Source organism: Oncorhynchus kisutch, linkage group LG1 (assembly GCF_002021735.2).
Source record: "Oncorhynchus kisutch isolate 150728-3 linkage group LG1, Okis_V2, whole genome shotgun sequence".
NCBI lineage: Eukaryota > Metazoa > Chordata > Actinopteri > Salmoniformes > Salmonidae > Oncorhynchus > Oncorhynchus kisutch.
The window spans coordinates 65,951,161-65,968,079 of NC_034174.2; the positions used below are offsets into that span (position 1 = coordinate 65,951,161).

Sequence of the window (16,919 nt, forward strand, 5' to 3'; positions counted from 1 at the left end):
TCAGAATTTCTCTTAATAGATATAGAATTATATAATTTTGCTGACAACTTTCAACATTTCTACTATCAATATTTAAATGTGTTTTCCTAGAATAAAACTCAGTCCCATTGAATGTCATAAATATATTCGAGATCATACTGAAACATATTATTTCTCAAGACCATAGAATTGGCCTCATGTGATGACACCCTATATGATAGTCAGATGTATAGGAGAATGCCAGATCAGATACATCAAGTTGAAAGACACAGAAAACAGAATGATGGTGTCAGCAAGTCAGAGCATCTTTATTGTATTCACAATGGGGTCTGTTGTTGGTGTCCCATCCAGATGTAGTAAAATATGTTGTTCTGGAGGTGTTAACCATAGAAATAGAATTACCAGAAAATAAATCCCCATTCAAGTCAATGTTCCATGATGAGTATTTGATGGGCTTTTGCCATTCTAGAAAGAATAGGAGGATGGAATTCACATCTTAAACTAGAGTTAACCAGAGCTTCCCTTAACAAATAAGACAGATAACGAAAATAGGGATTTTCATCTGACGAAGACTTTGTATAAGTTGTATTTTAGGTTGCATGAACAAAGCACTGTGGAGCAGTAATATTCCATGTGCTGGCCTCTCATTTCCTATACCCATTCTAGTAATTATATTTCTATGGGGTAACCCGTTGCTTGCTGCAGTGCTCGCTGTGTGTGTGGGACCTTAAGAGGTATGTTTGGTTTCACTTGTGGAGACAACCTTGCCGTCCACCAATTCCTCTGTTACGATCACCACTTTGCGTGTGGTGGAGGTGGAGGAGCTGGGGACGGAGCTGGAGGAACTGACAGCAGAGCTGACGCCGGAGCTAGAGGAGCTGACGTGAGAGCTGGAGGAGCCATGGCCGGATTTCGAGGAGCTGAGGCTGTGAAGAAGGGAAACTTATGGTTAGCATAATTAGCATCTATGATCATAATAAGTATATAATAAAAGGTCACATAGCAGTAGATTCATGTCAAAAGTAACCATGGTTCATAGTAAGGTCAACTTCAAATTAACATTGATTTTAAAATCAAATGTTAAAGGAGACATAAATTCATTCTCAAGTGTTTCAAGGTCCCCTGTCACCCCTCTTCCCATCCCACAAAGATGTAGCACTCTCCTCCCCCATCCCTATCTGTCTCATTGCCCCCCCTCTGTCCAATCGCTTCCTGCCTTACCCGCTAGCCTCTCCGTCCAGAAGCCTCCTGTACTCAGCGATCTCCATCTCCAGGCGTGTCTTGATGTCCAGCAGCATCTTGTACTCCTGGCCCTGGCGTTCCATGTCGCTGCGGAGAGAGACTAGCTGCTCCTCCAGACTGGTCACTTGGCTCTGGAGGCGACCCAGCTGCATGGAGTAACGGCCCTCCGTCTCCGCCAGCGTGTTCTCCAGGGAGCCTTTCTATTGGCCGGGAGAGATAGAGATGATGGGTCAAAAACTGTGGGAGTAGGTTTGGAAATTGGAATGTTTACTGTAATACTGAAAAAGTTATCTCTGGTAATTGAATGTGAAGGCAGGTAGATGTTAGCTATAGTAATGGAGTGTTGCCTGGCTATAACAACTTGAGGGATAGTGTTAGAGTCCAGGTGAAAGTGAGATACTTGAGGGATGGTAGAGAATGATAGAAGAGTCAAATGTTGATTATTGCAGAAAGTTGCAGAAAGTTGTGTAAGTAATGTGCCCTAAACTGTGGTCCTTGGTCAGATGTTTGTAATTACAGCTCACCATGCTGAGCTGTGACTGGAGTTCAATCTCCAGGCCCTGCAGTGTCCGACGGATCTCCGAAATCTCTGACTTGGAGGTCTGGAGAACCTCTGTGCTGGACGCCACCTCCTTGTTCAACGTCTCTGTCTGTAAAACACAATAGGTGGTCAATCATCACAGAACATTTCAGCTCATGATAGAATGTCACAATGTTACCAACTAGAAGTAAAGGAACATCTACACCATGAACATAGTTTAGGGGTTCTAAAGGTTCTACCTTGGTCTGGAACCAGGCCTCCAGGTCGCGCTGGTTCTTGGCACTACCGGCCTCGTACTGCTCACGGATCTCAGCCATGACTCTGGACAGGTCCTCCTGTGGTGCTGCGTCCACCTCCACGTTGATCTGTCCAGTCATCTGAGTCCTCATGGACAGCAGCTCCTTTGGAGAAAAACATAGGGGTGAGTTTAAACAATTAAAAAGTGCCTAACCTCTGCCTGATGGTAACAACTTGACCTGCCCTCTGTCTTCATTATACATTTGAACACCATTGCTTGATACAGACGTGCTTGAAAGCCAGCAATGGTGTTCTAGTGAAGACCCATAGCAGGTTGACATGGTCAATAGATGTAATACATTAAGGGACTGTATGGATATGTCCCATTAGCCCACACCCACCTCCTCATGGTTCTTCTTGAGATAGATGAGCTCCTCCTTCAGTCCCTCGATCTGCATCTCCAGGTCAGATCTGGCCATGGTCATCTCATCCAGCATCCTCTTCAGCCCAGCGATGTCCGCCTCCACTGACTGACGCATGGCCAGCTCGTTCTCATACCTGAGAGATGGAGAGAGCTTAGGTCAAAGAACTGCCTGAATGCGTTCCTCTGTGAGAATAGCAGGGGGGTTATAGATTCTATTATTCCATTAAGTTTGTGGAAAATAACAGAAAGTAACACCAGGCTTCTGATATGTCTGTTGGGAGGGTGTGTTTATGGTGGAGGTGAAGGGTAATGTAATTTGGTTTCTATTTTTTATAGATTCAACACAAAATAAAAAACAGTATGAGTGTTTTTACAGATTTGGGGTTATTCCAAGTGGTTAATGTAATGTACCAGCAGTGTACTGTATCTGTGGATGGTGTTGGATGTACTTACTTGTTTCTGAAGTCGTCTGCAGCGAGCTTTGCGTTGTCGATGCTGAGATAGATGCCTCCGTTTACGCGAGTGGCAGCCTGGATCTGAGAGGTGGAGGATGGCAAAAAAAATCAGGATGGGGCATGCGTGGAATTTGACACGAATGCAGTACACACAAACAGTGATCCCACATTGTAATCATTGAATTCTGAGTTTCAGCTGCACTGTAAATAATAGCTCATAATTGCATTACAGGGAAGCAGTCGTCTTTATGATCATTGTAAAGCATGGATCAAGGAAACAAATTGTGCCTTCTGCAATCGCCTCGGGGCTCTTAAGAGAGAGGAAGGAATAGCTTCAATGATCGGCTTAATTTTCAATGCTTCAGCTGAAAGTATGGATACTGTCTTTGCATCTATCTTTGGTGCCTTGGTTGAATCAATTATAACAAATGTATATAATTGAGCATTTTTCAATGTTCATATATCACTCTCAGTAACTTGTTGGAAAAACAAGCCAATGTCACCTGTACTCTCTAGCAAAGTATAACATTGTCACTATGCAGACATTATCATGTTTTGACATGCCGTGCTCTTGCCTTCTAGGAAACACGTCACATACCTTGTCCTGCAGGTCGGCGATAGTAGCGTAGAAGCCAGAGTAGTCGCGAGCGCTGGGGGACGTCTTGCTCTCCATGAACTGACGGATCTTCAACTCCAGCTCGGCGTTGGCCGCCTCTAGCATGCGCACCTTCTCCAAGTAGGTGGATAGGCGGTCGTTCAGGTTCTGCATTGTGGCCTTCTCGTTGGCCGACACATTAATGTCGGCTCCTCCGCCACCACCACCACCCCCTCCCATGCCGAAACCAAAGCCGCCACCGCCACCACCACCCCCTCCCATTCCGAAACCATAACCGCCACCACCACCTCCGCCGCCGGAACCGAATGAGGAGCTAGAGATGCGCACCCCAGAGCCTCCTGCTCCTCCATACACACTGCCAGCCCTCATGGCAGTGATGCGGCCTCCTGCACCTCCACCACCACCACCCATCGAGGAGAAGCGAGAGGAGCCCATTCCCATTCCACCTCCACCTCCAGACCTCATGGACATGGTGCCACCTCCGCCTCCACCGCCGCTGCTGCTGTAGGACATGCTAGATCTGGAGAAGGACATGGCTGCTGAGAGGGAGTCTGCCTGCCTGGGATGACGAGAGGGAATGTGGTGCACGGCCCAGCCACTGTTGCCTTTTTATGCTGCACAGGGCGGAAGGGTGGAGGGAGAGTGGGAGGTGGACATGGGTGGGAGAGGCAGAAGGGAGGAATACAGGTAATCATTACCTCATGTGGGACACAGCAAGGCTCCTCCCCCCACTATTAACACACTAGGATGCAGAAGGAGATGGAAGAGGATCGATAGATACGTACTGTATGTGTGGATACGCAAAAATTGAAAATATAATTTTGTGGCGTAACTCCACTCTCCCCATCTCACTCTATATATGGTTTCTGCCTGCACAGTGCTTGCAGGAACTCACACAGACATATAAATGTGTATACACATAAAGAGTTGGAATTCCTCTCCTGTAAAAGTGTCTGGTTGAAAGCATGGACACGCCAGCTTCTATTAGCCCTAGGTAGGTCAATCAGTCAGTCAACACACACAGTATAACTTTGACATGTTGTGACAGGTGAGCGTTGCCATATTTCCTGAGCATATTGATTGACACACCTAATGCATATTTACTGCACATGTTATCTTACCAAGAAACAAGTTGCAGAGATGCATGCAGTTAATTGAAACTTTACGGTACAATTGGATCTTTCGCGTGACACCCACACAACATTCTCCCCAAACAGACCTGTCTTTTACTCACACACTGATATCTCGCAAGAAAATCTCCTTTTCTTTTCCTTCAACGCAACAGTCCATTGTCCCTTAATAGTTTTTGTGATTTTATGCACATACTCAGTTTACCATTGTATTAAGTTTCACTCAACTTCATGCATTTTCCATCAACAGTAGGAGTCTGCAGGACCGACAAAAGTACCACTCATTAACCCCCATGGGATGAGTCATTACTCCAGGAAAACTCACCCCGGATGGGAATAAAGTACTGGGCCCAGATTCACAAAACACTAGAAGCTTCTTAAGAAAAAAATAAGTTTATAAGATAGTTCGTAAGTGCAATTCCTCAACAATATCTTAATAATGAATTGTTTTCTTACAAACTTTTGTTTCTAGTTGACAATTTTAACTAGCTATCTAGCTGGCAATGGCAATCATGTTAGCATATTTCTTACTGAGATTACTGTTCTAAAACATGTTCATTGTGCACTAGCGACTCCTGTGGTGGGCTGGGCACAGTGTATGTCGACCAGGTCGCCAGGTGTACAGGGGAAAAAAAAAATAATAAACATGTTCAATTGTGTTTTCCGCTCACTGCCCTGATTTTCTTGGAATTAACAACATTTACAATAACTTTATGTTCAAGAATCTTGCTTAAGGAGAAACATAAGAACATTTCCAATAACATTTGAGGAATAGCAACTTTGCTTAACTTTCTTCTGAAGTCAGTTAAGAAGACATTTCTTCGTAAAAAGGTTTTGTGAATGTGGGCCCTGTTCTTTTCCCTTAACACCTTGGCAGGGTACTTGACATCTGCAGCGTGCAAGAACAAGCTATTGCTTGTTTGCATATTTCCATACAACCAGAAAATTCCATCCCGGTTACAATTTGTGTCTCACATGTTGTACATGGAAAAGTTGATTTACATTTGTTCAAGCCAATGCAAGTTATGTTAATGATTTGCAGTAGAATGCAATATTGTGACATAGTTGAAGATGCTTAAAAGCAATATAGCTAGCTAGCTCTCAGTCAACATGGTCTTATTAGAAGATGTCAAAATCAAAAAGTGACATTTAAACACTGTAGTTACAGTGCCTATTGAAAGTCTACACACCCCTTGCACAGTCTTCACATTTTGCTGCTTTAAAATGTACTCTAAATATGTGTTAAATTACATATTATTTATATGGATATACACAACCTAATCGTCATTTTAAAAGTGAAGGAAAAATTGCAATTGTCCAGCTGAAAAATAAAACTATCCCAGAGTTAGGTTTTCAGAAGACTGAGGCAGGTTTTTTTTTTTTTGACTGGGCTTTGCTCTTTTCATATATATTTGATCCTGACGTCACAACGCAGGTTGAAACCCTGTGTGTTTTCAAGCTTTGTGACGGCAAAATCATCTTATGGGTATGCCTGTCACCGTCAGGGACTGGGGAGTTTGTCAATATCAACTTTAATATGAACGGTGCAAAGCACTACTAAAAAGGTGTATTTTTCAGCCAAAGATCCTTAAGAATGGCTTTCCAAGAGGTGTTGAGTGTTCCTGAGTGCTCCAGTCTCAAGTCCAAAAACAATGGATAAACGTTGGCCTAAGAGCCGTCTAAAGTTAATTAAGAATTGTATTATTCACAGCTGTAATGGCTGCCAAAGGTGCTTCCACCCAGTATTAACCATGGGGTGTGAAGACGCAAAATATTCTATACATTTTCTTTCACTTGTGGAGTAGGTTACAGTATGTAGATTGGTAGGAATTAAATCCAATTGGATCCCTTTTGGATGTGATTTTAAGACAGCAAAATGTGCAGAATGTGCATGGGGTGTGTAGACTTTCTCTAGGCTCTGTATGGCATGTACTAGTTACGTGGCAGTTGCGGCGAGATGTATCAGTCCAAGTTTCTGATATGTAAGTTATAAGTGAATGAATGAGTGAGAAACTAATTAGCTGAGGTCATCTGCCTGGTTCTCCTGCTCACACTCTCACTCATATGAGTGATTTCCTCTAATCTTCACAAAACTTCAGCCTTTTCTCCACGTACTCCACGGATTACCAGTGTGTCTGTAACGCAACTCAGGGTTTAGACATAGAAAGTCACTGAGCCTAATTCTGCTACTGACCAATGAGAAAGGGGCGCGGGTAAATGGCATAGCCATGTCCCACTGTCATCCCTCTAGTCCCCACTTTCTTTTGTACACACATGTTTCTAAGAGTGTGCGAGAGAGTGAGAGAGAGAGTGAGAGCGAGTGTGTGAGAGAGTGAGAGAGAGTGAGAAACGTTTTGTTCCTGTGTGCCCTGCAGCTTTCCTCTTCAAAGGAGAGAGCCACACCCAGATAAAACCACAGGAGTGTCTTTCTCATGCCCTGACAATGACGGTAATGTATGATTTTCAGCATTTATCAATTTGATTTATGTCTGTCCCTCCTCTGCAATTATCAAAGAATGTGCAGGTTTCACAGGAATGAACATGCAGTAACCCCATGGAGAAAACATATGAACTATGTAAACTGACCTCTGCCTGTCTTCTCCCCTCCAAAAAAGTTGACAGACCACACAATCTAGTGTACTAAGATTGTGTCCTAGCTAAATTCCCAATCTGGACCTCCTACAGTCATAATGGCCATCTAATCATCCCAGCTTTCCAGTCTACCCTTTCACCCCCTCACCTCTCCACTGCAACCATTTCCAGGTTGTTGCTATAAATAACAATGTGTTCTCTTCTCAGTCAATTCGCCTGGGACCGAGAGACTGAAAAACATCTTCTATCTGAAGGCCATCAGACTGTTAAACAGCCACCACTAACATTGAGTGGCTGCTGCCAACACACTGACTCAACTCCAGCCACTTTAATAATGGGAATTGATGGGAAATGATGTAAAATATATCACTAGCCACTTTAAACAATGCTACCTAATATAATGTTTACATACCCTACATTATTCATCTCATATGTATACGTATATACTGTACTCTATATCATCTACTGCATCTTTATGTAATACATGTATCACTAGCCACTTTAACTATGCCACTTTGTTTACATACTCATCTCATATGTATATACTGTACTCGATACCATCTACTGTACCTTGCCTATGCCGCTCTGTACCATCACTCATTCATATATCTTTATGTACATATTCTTTATCCCCTTACACTTGTGTGTATAAGACAGTAGTTTTGGAATTGTTAGTTAGATTACTTGTTGGTTATTACTGCATTGTCGGAACTAGAAGCACAAGCATTTCGCTACACTCGCATTAACATCTGCTAACCATGTGACAAATACAATTTGATTTGATTTGATTTGGTAGAATATGTGTTAAATAGAACAGTGGTGTACACCCAACTCGCAGGATGAGCCTACTGTGCAATCACCCATAAAACAATATAAACTTAAACTGACAGAGAAGACAAACATCATTTCACAAGCCTTTTGAAAGTAAAACAAAAGCTTTATCATTCTTCTTCCTACTAGAACGTACTTTACACTGAGATTGAGCTAGTAACATGCAGTCTATGGTTTTAGTAAAATATACCTCCTCACCTTAGCCTCGCCCTTTTACCATTCATAATATTTCCTGGTTGTTTGTAGCTGTATACAACCTAGTCACACGGAACTGATACAAACAAACAACAAACAACATAGAGCCGCTGTCCGTCACTAGATTCACCTGAAACTCCACCCATGTCCATCGGCATTCCGTAACTAATTCTTTAGATACACAAAGTCCTCATTGTAGAGACAAACATCCCCTTTGCATGAACACATACAGTACCAGTCAAAGGTTTGGACACCTACTCATTCAAGGGGTTTTCTTTATTTGTACTATTTTCTACATTGTAGAATAATAGTGAAGACATCAAAACTATGAAATAACACATATGGAATCATATAGTAAACAAACAATTATGAAACAAATCAAAATATTTGTTATATTTGAGATTCTTCAAAGTAGCCACCAAAATAACCAAGCTGCTGACAGCTTTGCACTTTATTTGTATTCTCTCAACCAGCTTCATGAGGTAGTCACCTGGAATGCATTTCAATTTGCAGGTGTGCCTTGTTAAAAGTTAATTTGTGGAATTTTTTTCCTTCTTAACACATTTGTGCCAATCAGTTGTGTCGTGACAAGGTATGGGTTGGTATACAGAAGATATTTGGTAAAAGACCAAGTCCATACTATGGCAAGAACAGTTCAACTAAGCAAAGAGAAACGACAGTCCATCGTTACTTTAAGAAATGAAGGTCAGTCAATGTGGAAAATTTCAAGAACTTTGAAAGTCACAAAAACAATCAAGCGCTATGATAAAACTGGCTCTCATGAGGACTTCCACAGGAAAGGAAGACCCAGAGTTACCTCTGGTGCATATGATAAGAACACTAGAGTTACCAGCCTCAGGTTGCAGCCCAAATAAATGCTACAGAGTTCAAATAACAGACACATCTCAACATCAACAGTTCAGAGGAATCAGGCCTTCATGGTCAAATTGCTGCAAAGAAATCACTTCTAAAGTACACCAATAAGAAGTAGAGACTTGCTTTGGACAAGAAACACGAGCAATGGACATTAGCCCGGTGGAAATCTGTCCTTTGGTCTAATGAGTCGAAATGTGATTTTAGGGGATTAAAAAAACGGATAAATAATGTGTTGTGTCATTTTGGAGTCATTGTATTGTAAATAAGAATAGAACATGCTTCTAAACACTTCTACATTTTAATGTGGATGCTACCATGATTACAGGTAATCCTGAATGAATCGTGAATAATGATGAATAATGAAGTGTTAATGAGGTGCTAACATTTATGATAGCAAATTTAATTTCACAAAAACATTTTTTTTTGTCTTTTGAGCTTCTAGTCAGGAAATCTATGCAGCCAACTCAATCACTTTTTATAGCTTCTGGCCAGTATACAGCGTTCCTCACTGAGTTCCCGGAACCTTGTAGTCATGGCAGATAATATTCACATTTTGGGGGATTTCAACATTCACATGGAAAAGTCCACAGACCCACTCCAAAAAGCATTCGGAGCCATCATCGACTGGGTTTTGTCCAACGTGTCTCCTGACCTACGTATTGCCACAGTCATAACCTGGATCTAGTTTTGACCCGTGGAATAAATATTGTGGATCTAAATGTTTTTCCTCATAATCCTGGACTATCGGACCACCATTGCAATCGCATCAAATAATCTGCTCAGACCTCAACCAAGGATTATCAGAAGGCGAGCAATACATCCTCGGACAACCCAAAGATTCCTAGATGCCCTTCCAGACTCCCTCCACCTACCCAAGGATGCTGGACTACAAAAAACAATTAACCACCTAACTGAGGATCTTAATTTAACCTTGCGTAATACCCTAAAACTAAAATTCCTTTGTCACAAGAAATGCAAATTACAGACAACTCGTTGAATCTGCATATTCCTACAAAACTCTGTTGTCCTGAGTCTACACAAAACTGCCAGGTCCTAGGATCAATGGAGACACTCAAGTGTTTTAATCTCTCAACACGTTCACGAAAATAGTCATGGCCTCTAAAACATCCAGCTGCTTACTGGACCCTATTCCAACTAAACTACTGAAAGAGCTACTTCCTGTGCTTGGTCCTCCTATTTTGAACATAATACATGGCTCCCTATCCTCATTGCTCCCTATCCCCCCTATCCTCTGGATGTGTACCAAACTCACTGAAAGTGGCAGTAAAAAAGCCTCTCCTGAAAAATGTAAAAGACTATCTGCCAAATTGCCCATTCCTCTAAAGAAAAATCGGAAAAAGCTGTTGCGTAGCAACTCACTGCCTTACTGAAGACAAATAATGTATACAAAACGCTCCAGTCTGGTTTTAGACCCCATCATAGTACTGAGGATGAACTTGTGAAGGTGGTAAATGATCTTTTGATGGCGTCGGACCAAGGCTCTGCAACTGTCCTCGTGCTCCTTGACTTTAGTGCCGCTTTTGACACATCGATCACCACATTATTTTAACTATATTGGAAACCCTAATTGGTCAACACAGACAAGTTCTTGCCTGGTTTAGATCTTAGCTGTCGGAAAGATATCACATTGTCTCGGTGGATGGTGTGTCCTCTGACAAATCAGGTGTTCCTCATTGGTTCCGTTTTAGGACCACTGTTGTTTTCACTATATATTCTACCTCTTGGTGATGTCATTCAGAAACACTTTCAATGCTATGCGGACACAGCTGTACATTTTGTAGAAACATGATGAAGCCCCAAAATTCCCTACCCTGGAAGCCATTGTTTCAGACATAAGGAAGTGGATTGCGGCAAATGTTTTACTTTTAAACTCGGACAAAACAGAGATACTAGTTCTAGGTCCCAAGAAACAAAGAGATCTGCTGTTTGATCTGACAATTAATATTGATGGTTGTACAGTCGTCTCAAATAAAACTAAACAACCTCGGCATTATTCTAGACACTGACCTCTCTTTGGACAAACAATAATATTTAAAAGGCAGCATTGTTCCGTCTTCATAACGTTGCTAAAATCGGAACGGTTTTGTCCCAAAATTATGCAGAAAAGCTAATCCATGCTTTTGTCACTTCTAGATTAAACTGCTACAACGATCTACTCTCCTGCTACCCGGATAAAGCACTAAATAAACTTGCTAAAGTGCTAAATATAGCTGCTGGAATCTTGACTAGAACCTAAGAATGGGATCAAATCAAATCAAATCAAATTTATTTATATAGCCCTTCGTACATCAGCTGATATCTCAAAGTGCTGTACAGAAACCCAGCCTAAAACCCCAAACAGCAAGCAATGCAGGTGTAGAAGCACGGTGGCTAGGAAAAACTCCCTAGAAAGGCCAAAACCTAGGAAGAAACCTAGAGAGGAACCAGGCTATGTGGTGTGTCCAGTCCTCTTCTGGCTGTGCCGGGTGGAGATTATAACAGAACATGGCCAAGATGTTCAAATGTTCATAAATGACCAGCATGGTCGTATAATAATAAGGCAGAACAGTTGAAACTGGAGCAGCAGCACAGTCAGGTGGACTGGGGACAGCAAGGAGTCATCATGTCAGGTAGTCCTGGGGCATGGTCCTAGGGCTCAGGTCCTCCGAGAGAGAGAAAGAAAGAGAGAATTAGAGAGAGCATATGTGGGGTGGCCAGTCCTCTTCTGGATGTGCCGGGTGGAGATTATAACAGAGCATGGCCAAGATGTTCAAATGTTCATAAATGACCAGCATGGTCAAATAATAATAAGGCAGAACAGTTGAAACTGGAGCAGCAGCACGGCCAGGTGGACTGGGGACAGCAAGGAGTCATCATGTCAGGTAGTCCTGGGGCATGGTCCTAGGGCTCAGGTCAGTTGAAACTGGAGCAGCAGCACGGCCAGGTGGACTGGGGACAGCAAGGAGTCATCATGTCAGGTAGTCCTGGGGCATGGTCCTAGGGCTCAGGTCCTCCGAGAGAGAGAGAGAGAGAGAAAGAGAGAAAGAGAGAATTAGAGAACGCACACTTAGATTCACACAGGACACCGAATAGGACAGGAGAGGAACTCCAGATATAACAAACTGACCCTAGCCCCCGACACATAAACTACTGCAGCATAAATACTGGAGGCTGAGACAGGAGGGGTCAGGAGACACTGTGGCCCCATCCGAGGACACCCCCGGACAGGGCCAAACAGGAAGGATATAACCCCACCCACTCTGCCAAAGCACAGCCTCCACACCACTAGAGGGATATCTTCAACCACCAACTTACCATCCTGAGACAAGGCCGAGTATAGCCCACAAAGATCTCCGCCATGGCACAACCCAAGGGGGGGGCGCCAACCCAGACAGGATGACCACAACAGTGAATCAACCCACTCAGGTGACGCACCCCTTCCAGGGACGGCATGAGAGAGCCCCAGTAAGCCAGTGACTCAGCCCCTGTAATAGGGTTAGAGGCAGAGAATCCCAGTGGAAAGAGGGGAACCGGCCAGGCAGAGACAGCAAGGGCGGTTCGTTGCTCCAGAGCCTTTCCGTTCACCTTCCCACTCCTGGCCAGACTACACTCAATCATATGACCCGCTGAAGAGATAAGTCTTCAGTAAAGACTTAAAGGTTAAGACCGAGTTTGCGTCTCTGACATGGGTAGGCAGACCGTCCCATAAAAATGGAGCTCTATAGGAGAAAGCCCTGCCTCCAGCTGTTTGCCTAGAAATTCTAGGGACAATTAGGAGGCCTGCGTCTTGTGACCGTAGCGTACGTGTAGGTATGTACGGCAGGACCATATCAGAAAGATAGGTAGGAGCAAGCCCATGTAATGCTTTGTAGGTTAGCAGTAAAACCTTGAAATCAGCCCTTGCTTTGACAGGAAGCCAGTGTAGAGAGGCTAGCACTGGAGTAATATGATAATTTTTGGGGGTTCTAGTCAGGATTCTAGCAGCCGTATTTAGCACCAACTGAAGTTTATTTAGTGCTTTATCCGGGTAGCCGGAAAGTAGAGCATTGCAGTAGTCTAACCTAGAAGTGACAAAAGCATGGATACATTTTTCTGCATCATTTTTGGACAGAAAGTTTCAGATTTTTGCAATGTTACGTAGATGGAAAAAAGCTGTCCTTGAAATGGTCTTGATATGTTCGTCAAAAGAGAGATCAGGGTCCAGAGTAACGCCGAGGTCCTTCACAGTTTTATTTGAGACGACTGTACAACCATTAAGATTAATTGTCAGATTCAACAGAAGATCTCTTTGTTTCTTGGGACCTAGAACAAGCATCTCTGTTTTGTCCGAGTTTAAAAGTAGAAAGTTTGCAGCCATCCACTTCCTTATGTCTGAAACACATGCTTCTAGCAAGGGCAATTTTGGGGCTTCACCATGTTTCATTGTAATGTACAGCTGTGTGTCATCCGCATAGCAGTGAAAGTTAACATTATGTTTTCGAATAACATCCCCAAGAGGTAAAATATATAGTGAAAACAATAGTGGTCCTAAAACGGAACCTTGAGGAACACCAACATTTACAGTTGATTTGTCAGAGGACAAACCATTCACAGAGACAAACTGATATCTTTCCGACAGATAAGATCTAAACCAGGCCAGAACTTCATCATATTATTCCAATATTAGCGTCTTTAAGCTGTCTTCCTTTTAAAGCTAGGGCTGATTTCAAGGTTTTACTGCTAACCTACAAAGCATTGCATGGACTTGCGCCTACCTATCTCTCCAATTTGGTCCTGCCGTACATACCTACACGTACCATATTGTCACAATACGCAGGCCTCCTTATTGTCTCTAGAATTTCTAACCAAACAGCTGGAGGCAGGGGATTCTTCAATAGAGCTCAATTTTGATGGAATGGTCTGCCTATCCATGTGAGAGATGCAGACCATGTCTTGACATTTAAGTCTTTACTGAAGACTCATCTCTTCAGTAGGTCATATGATTGAGTGTAGTTTGGCCCAAGGGTGCGAAGGTGAACGGCAAGGCACTGGAATGACAAACCACCCTTGCTGTTTCTGCCTGGCCGGCTCCCCTGTCTCCACTCGGATTCTCTGCCTCTGACCCTATTACAGGGGCTGAGTCACTGGCTTACAAGTGCTCTTCCGTGCCGTCGCTAGGACGGGTGCGTCACGTCGTGACAGGCTTCTTTGCGCTACAGTATATTCGACTTGAATCGGTTGAGTCACTGACTTGATCTTCCTGCCCAGTCTTGCGCTCCCTCGGGCATGTGCGGTGTTGGAGCTCTTCGAGGGATATACTCAGACTTGTCTCAGGCTGGTAAGTTGGTGGTCTGTTGATATCCCTTTAGTGGTGTTGGGGCTGTGCTGCAAAGTGGCTGGGGTTATATCTTGCTTGGTTGGCCCTATCCGGGGGTATCGTCGGATGGGGCCACAGTGTCCTCTGACCCCCCCTTCTCAGCCTCCAGAATCTATGCTGCAATAGTCTAAGTACCTGGGGGGGGGGGGGGGGGGGGGCTACGGTCAGTCTGTCCTATCTGGTGAAATTCTCCTGTCTTATCTGGTGTCCTTTGTGAACTTAAATATGTTCCCTCTAATTCTCTCTCTCCCTCTCTCCCTCCCCTCCTGGAGGACCTGAGCGCTAGGACCATGCCTCAGGACTACCTGTCCTGATGACTCTTGGCTGTCCCCAGTCCAGCTGGTCGTGCTGCTGCTTCTACCTGTGGCAGAACAGTTGGAACCCTGACCTGTTCACCGGATGTCCTAACTTGTCCCGGACCTGCTGCCTTCGAGTCTCCCTCCCTTGCTCTCTCCCTCCCTCCTGGTTATGAAAAGCCAACTGACATTTACTCCTGAGGTGCTGACCTGTCGAACCCTCTACAACCCCTGTAATTGTTATTTGACCCCATGAACGTCATCTATGAACATTTGAACATCTTTAAGAACGATCTGGCCTTAATGGCCATGTACTCTTTATAATCTGCACCCGGCACAGCCAGACGAGGACCCTCAGAGCCTGGCTCCTCTCTAGGTTTCTTCCTAGGTTCCAGCCTTTCTAGCGAGTTTTCCTTTTTTATTTTATTTAACCTTTATTTAACTAGGCAAGTCAATTAAGAACACATTTTTATTTACTATGACGGCCTACAAATTTCCTAGCCACCTTGCCTCTACATCTCCATTGCTTGCTGTTTAGGGTTTTAAATCAAATCAAATCAAATCCAATTTTATTTGTCACATACACATGGTTAGCAGATGTTAATGCGAGTGTAGCGAAATGCTTGTGCTTCTAGTTCCGACAATGCAGTAATAACCAACAAGTAATCTAACTAACAATTCCAAAACTACTGTCTTATACACAGTGTAAGGGGATAAAGAATATGTACATAAAGATATATGAATGAGTGATGGTACAGAGCAGCATAGGCAAGATACAGTAGATGGTATTGAGTGCAGTATATACATATGAGATGAGTATGTAAACAAAGTGGCATAGTTAAAGTGGCTAGTGATACATGTATTACATAAGGATGCAGTAGATGATATAGAGTACAGTATATACGTATACATATGAGATGAATAATGTAGGGTATGTAAACATTATATTAGGTAGCATTGTTTAAAGTGGCTAGTGATATATTTTACATCATTTCCCATCAATTCCCATTATTAAAGTGGCTGGAGTTGAGTCAGTGTGTTGGCAGCAGCCACTCAATGTTAGTGGTGGCTGTTTAACAGTCTGATGGCCTTGAGATAGAAGCTGTTTTTCAGTCTCTCGGTCCCAGCTTTGATGCACCTGTACTGACCTCGCCTTCTGGATGATAGCGGGGTGAACAGGCAGTGGCTCGGGTAGTTGTTGTCCTTGATGATCTTTATGGCCTTCCTGTAACATCGGGTGGTGTAGGTGTCCTGGAAGGCAGGTAGTTTGCCCCCAGTGATGCGTTGTGCAGACCTCACTACCCTCTGGAGAGCCTTACGGTTGTGGGGGGAGCAGTTGCCGTACCAGGCGGTGATACAGCCCGCCAGGATGCTCTCGATTGTGCATCTGTAGAAGTTTGTGAGTGCTTTTGGTGACAAGCCAAATTTCTTCAGCCTCCTGAGGTTGAAGAGGTGCTGCTGCGCCTTCTTCACGATGCTGTCTGTGTGAGTGGACCAATTCAGTTTGTCTGTGATGTGTATGCCGAGGAACTTAAAACTTACTACCCTCTCCACTACTGTTCCATCGATGTGGATGGGGGGAGTTCCCTCTGCTGTTTCCTGAAGTCCACAATCATCTCCTTAGTTTTGTTGACGTTGAGTGTGAGGTTATTTTCCTGACACCACACTCCGAGGGCCCTCACCTCCTCCCTGTAGGCCGTCTTGTCGTTGTTGGTAATCAAGCCTACCACTGTTATGTCGTCCGCAAACTTGATGATTGAGTTGGAGGCGTGCGTGGCCACGCAGTCGTGGGTGAACGGGGAGTACAGGAGAGGGCTCAGAACGCACCCTTGTGGGGCCCCAGTGTTGAGGATCAGCGGGGTGGAGATGTTGTTGCCTACCCTCACCACCTGGGGGCGGCCCATCAGGAAGTCCAGTACCCAGTTGCACAGGGCGGGGTCGAGACCCAGGGTCTCGAGCTTGATGACGAGCTTGGAGGGTACTATGGTGTTGAATGCCGAGCTGTAGTCGATGAACAGCATTCTCACATAGGTATTCCTCTTGTCCAGATGGGTAAGGGCAGTGTGCAGTGTGGTTGAGATTGCATCGTCTGTGGACCTATTTGGGCGGTAAGCAAATTGGAGTGGGTCTAGGGTGTCAGGTAGGGTGG

The 16,919-nt window shown here is 44.0% G+C and overlaps 1 protein-coding gene across 1 annotated transcript; it reads right to left on the reverse strand.

Annotated features, from left to right (window-relative positions):
* Window positions 1-263: 263 nt before the first annotated feature.
* On the reverse strand, window positions 264-4,138 carry LOC109889129 (keratin, type I cytoskeletal 13-like). Its single transcript, XM_020480337.2, has 7 exons — window positions 3,477-4,138; window positions 2,877-2,959; window positions 2,401-2,557; window positions 2,002-2,163; window positions 1,746-1,871; window positions 1,201-1,421; window positions 264-905 (listed from the first exon to the last, which is right to left on the reverse strand). The coding sequence occupies exons 1-7, from the start codon at window positions 4,026-4,028 to the stop codon at window positions 707-709; spliced, it is 1,500 nt and encodes a 499-aa protein (XP_020335926.1). The 5' UTR covers window positions 4,029-4,138; the 3' UTR covers window positions 264-706.
* Window positions 4,139-16,919: the final 12,781 nt, after the last annotated feature.

Excerpts from the sequence above, each read along its gene's own strand:
- LOC109889129 (XM_020480337.2), bottom strand. The coding sequence starts at position 4,028 with ATGTCCTTCTCCAGATCTAGCATGTCCTACAGCAGCAGCGGCGGTGGA. Across the intron at positions 2,164-2,400 it reads TCAAGAAGAACCATGAGGAG|GAGCTGCTGTCCATGAGGAC; the intron begins GTGGGTGTGGGC and ends TTTTCTCCAAAG. Across the intron at positions 1,872-2,001 it reads AGGCCTGGTTCCAGACCAAG|ACAGAGACGTTGAACAAGGA; the intron begins GTAGAACCTTTA and ends TGTGTTTTACAG.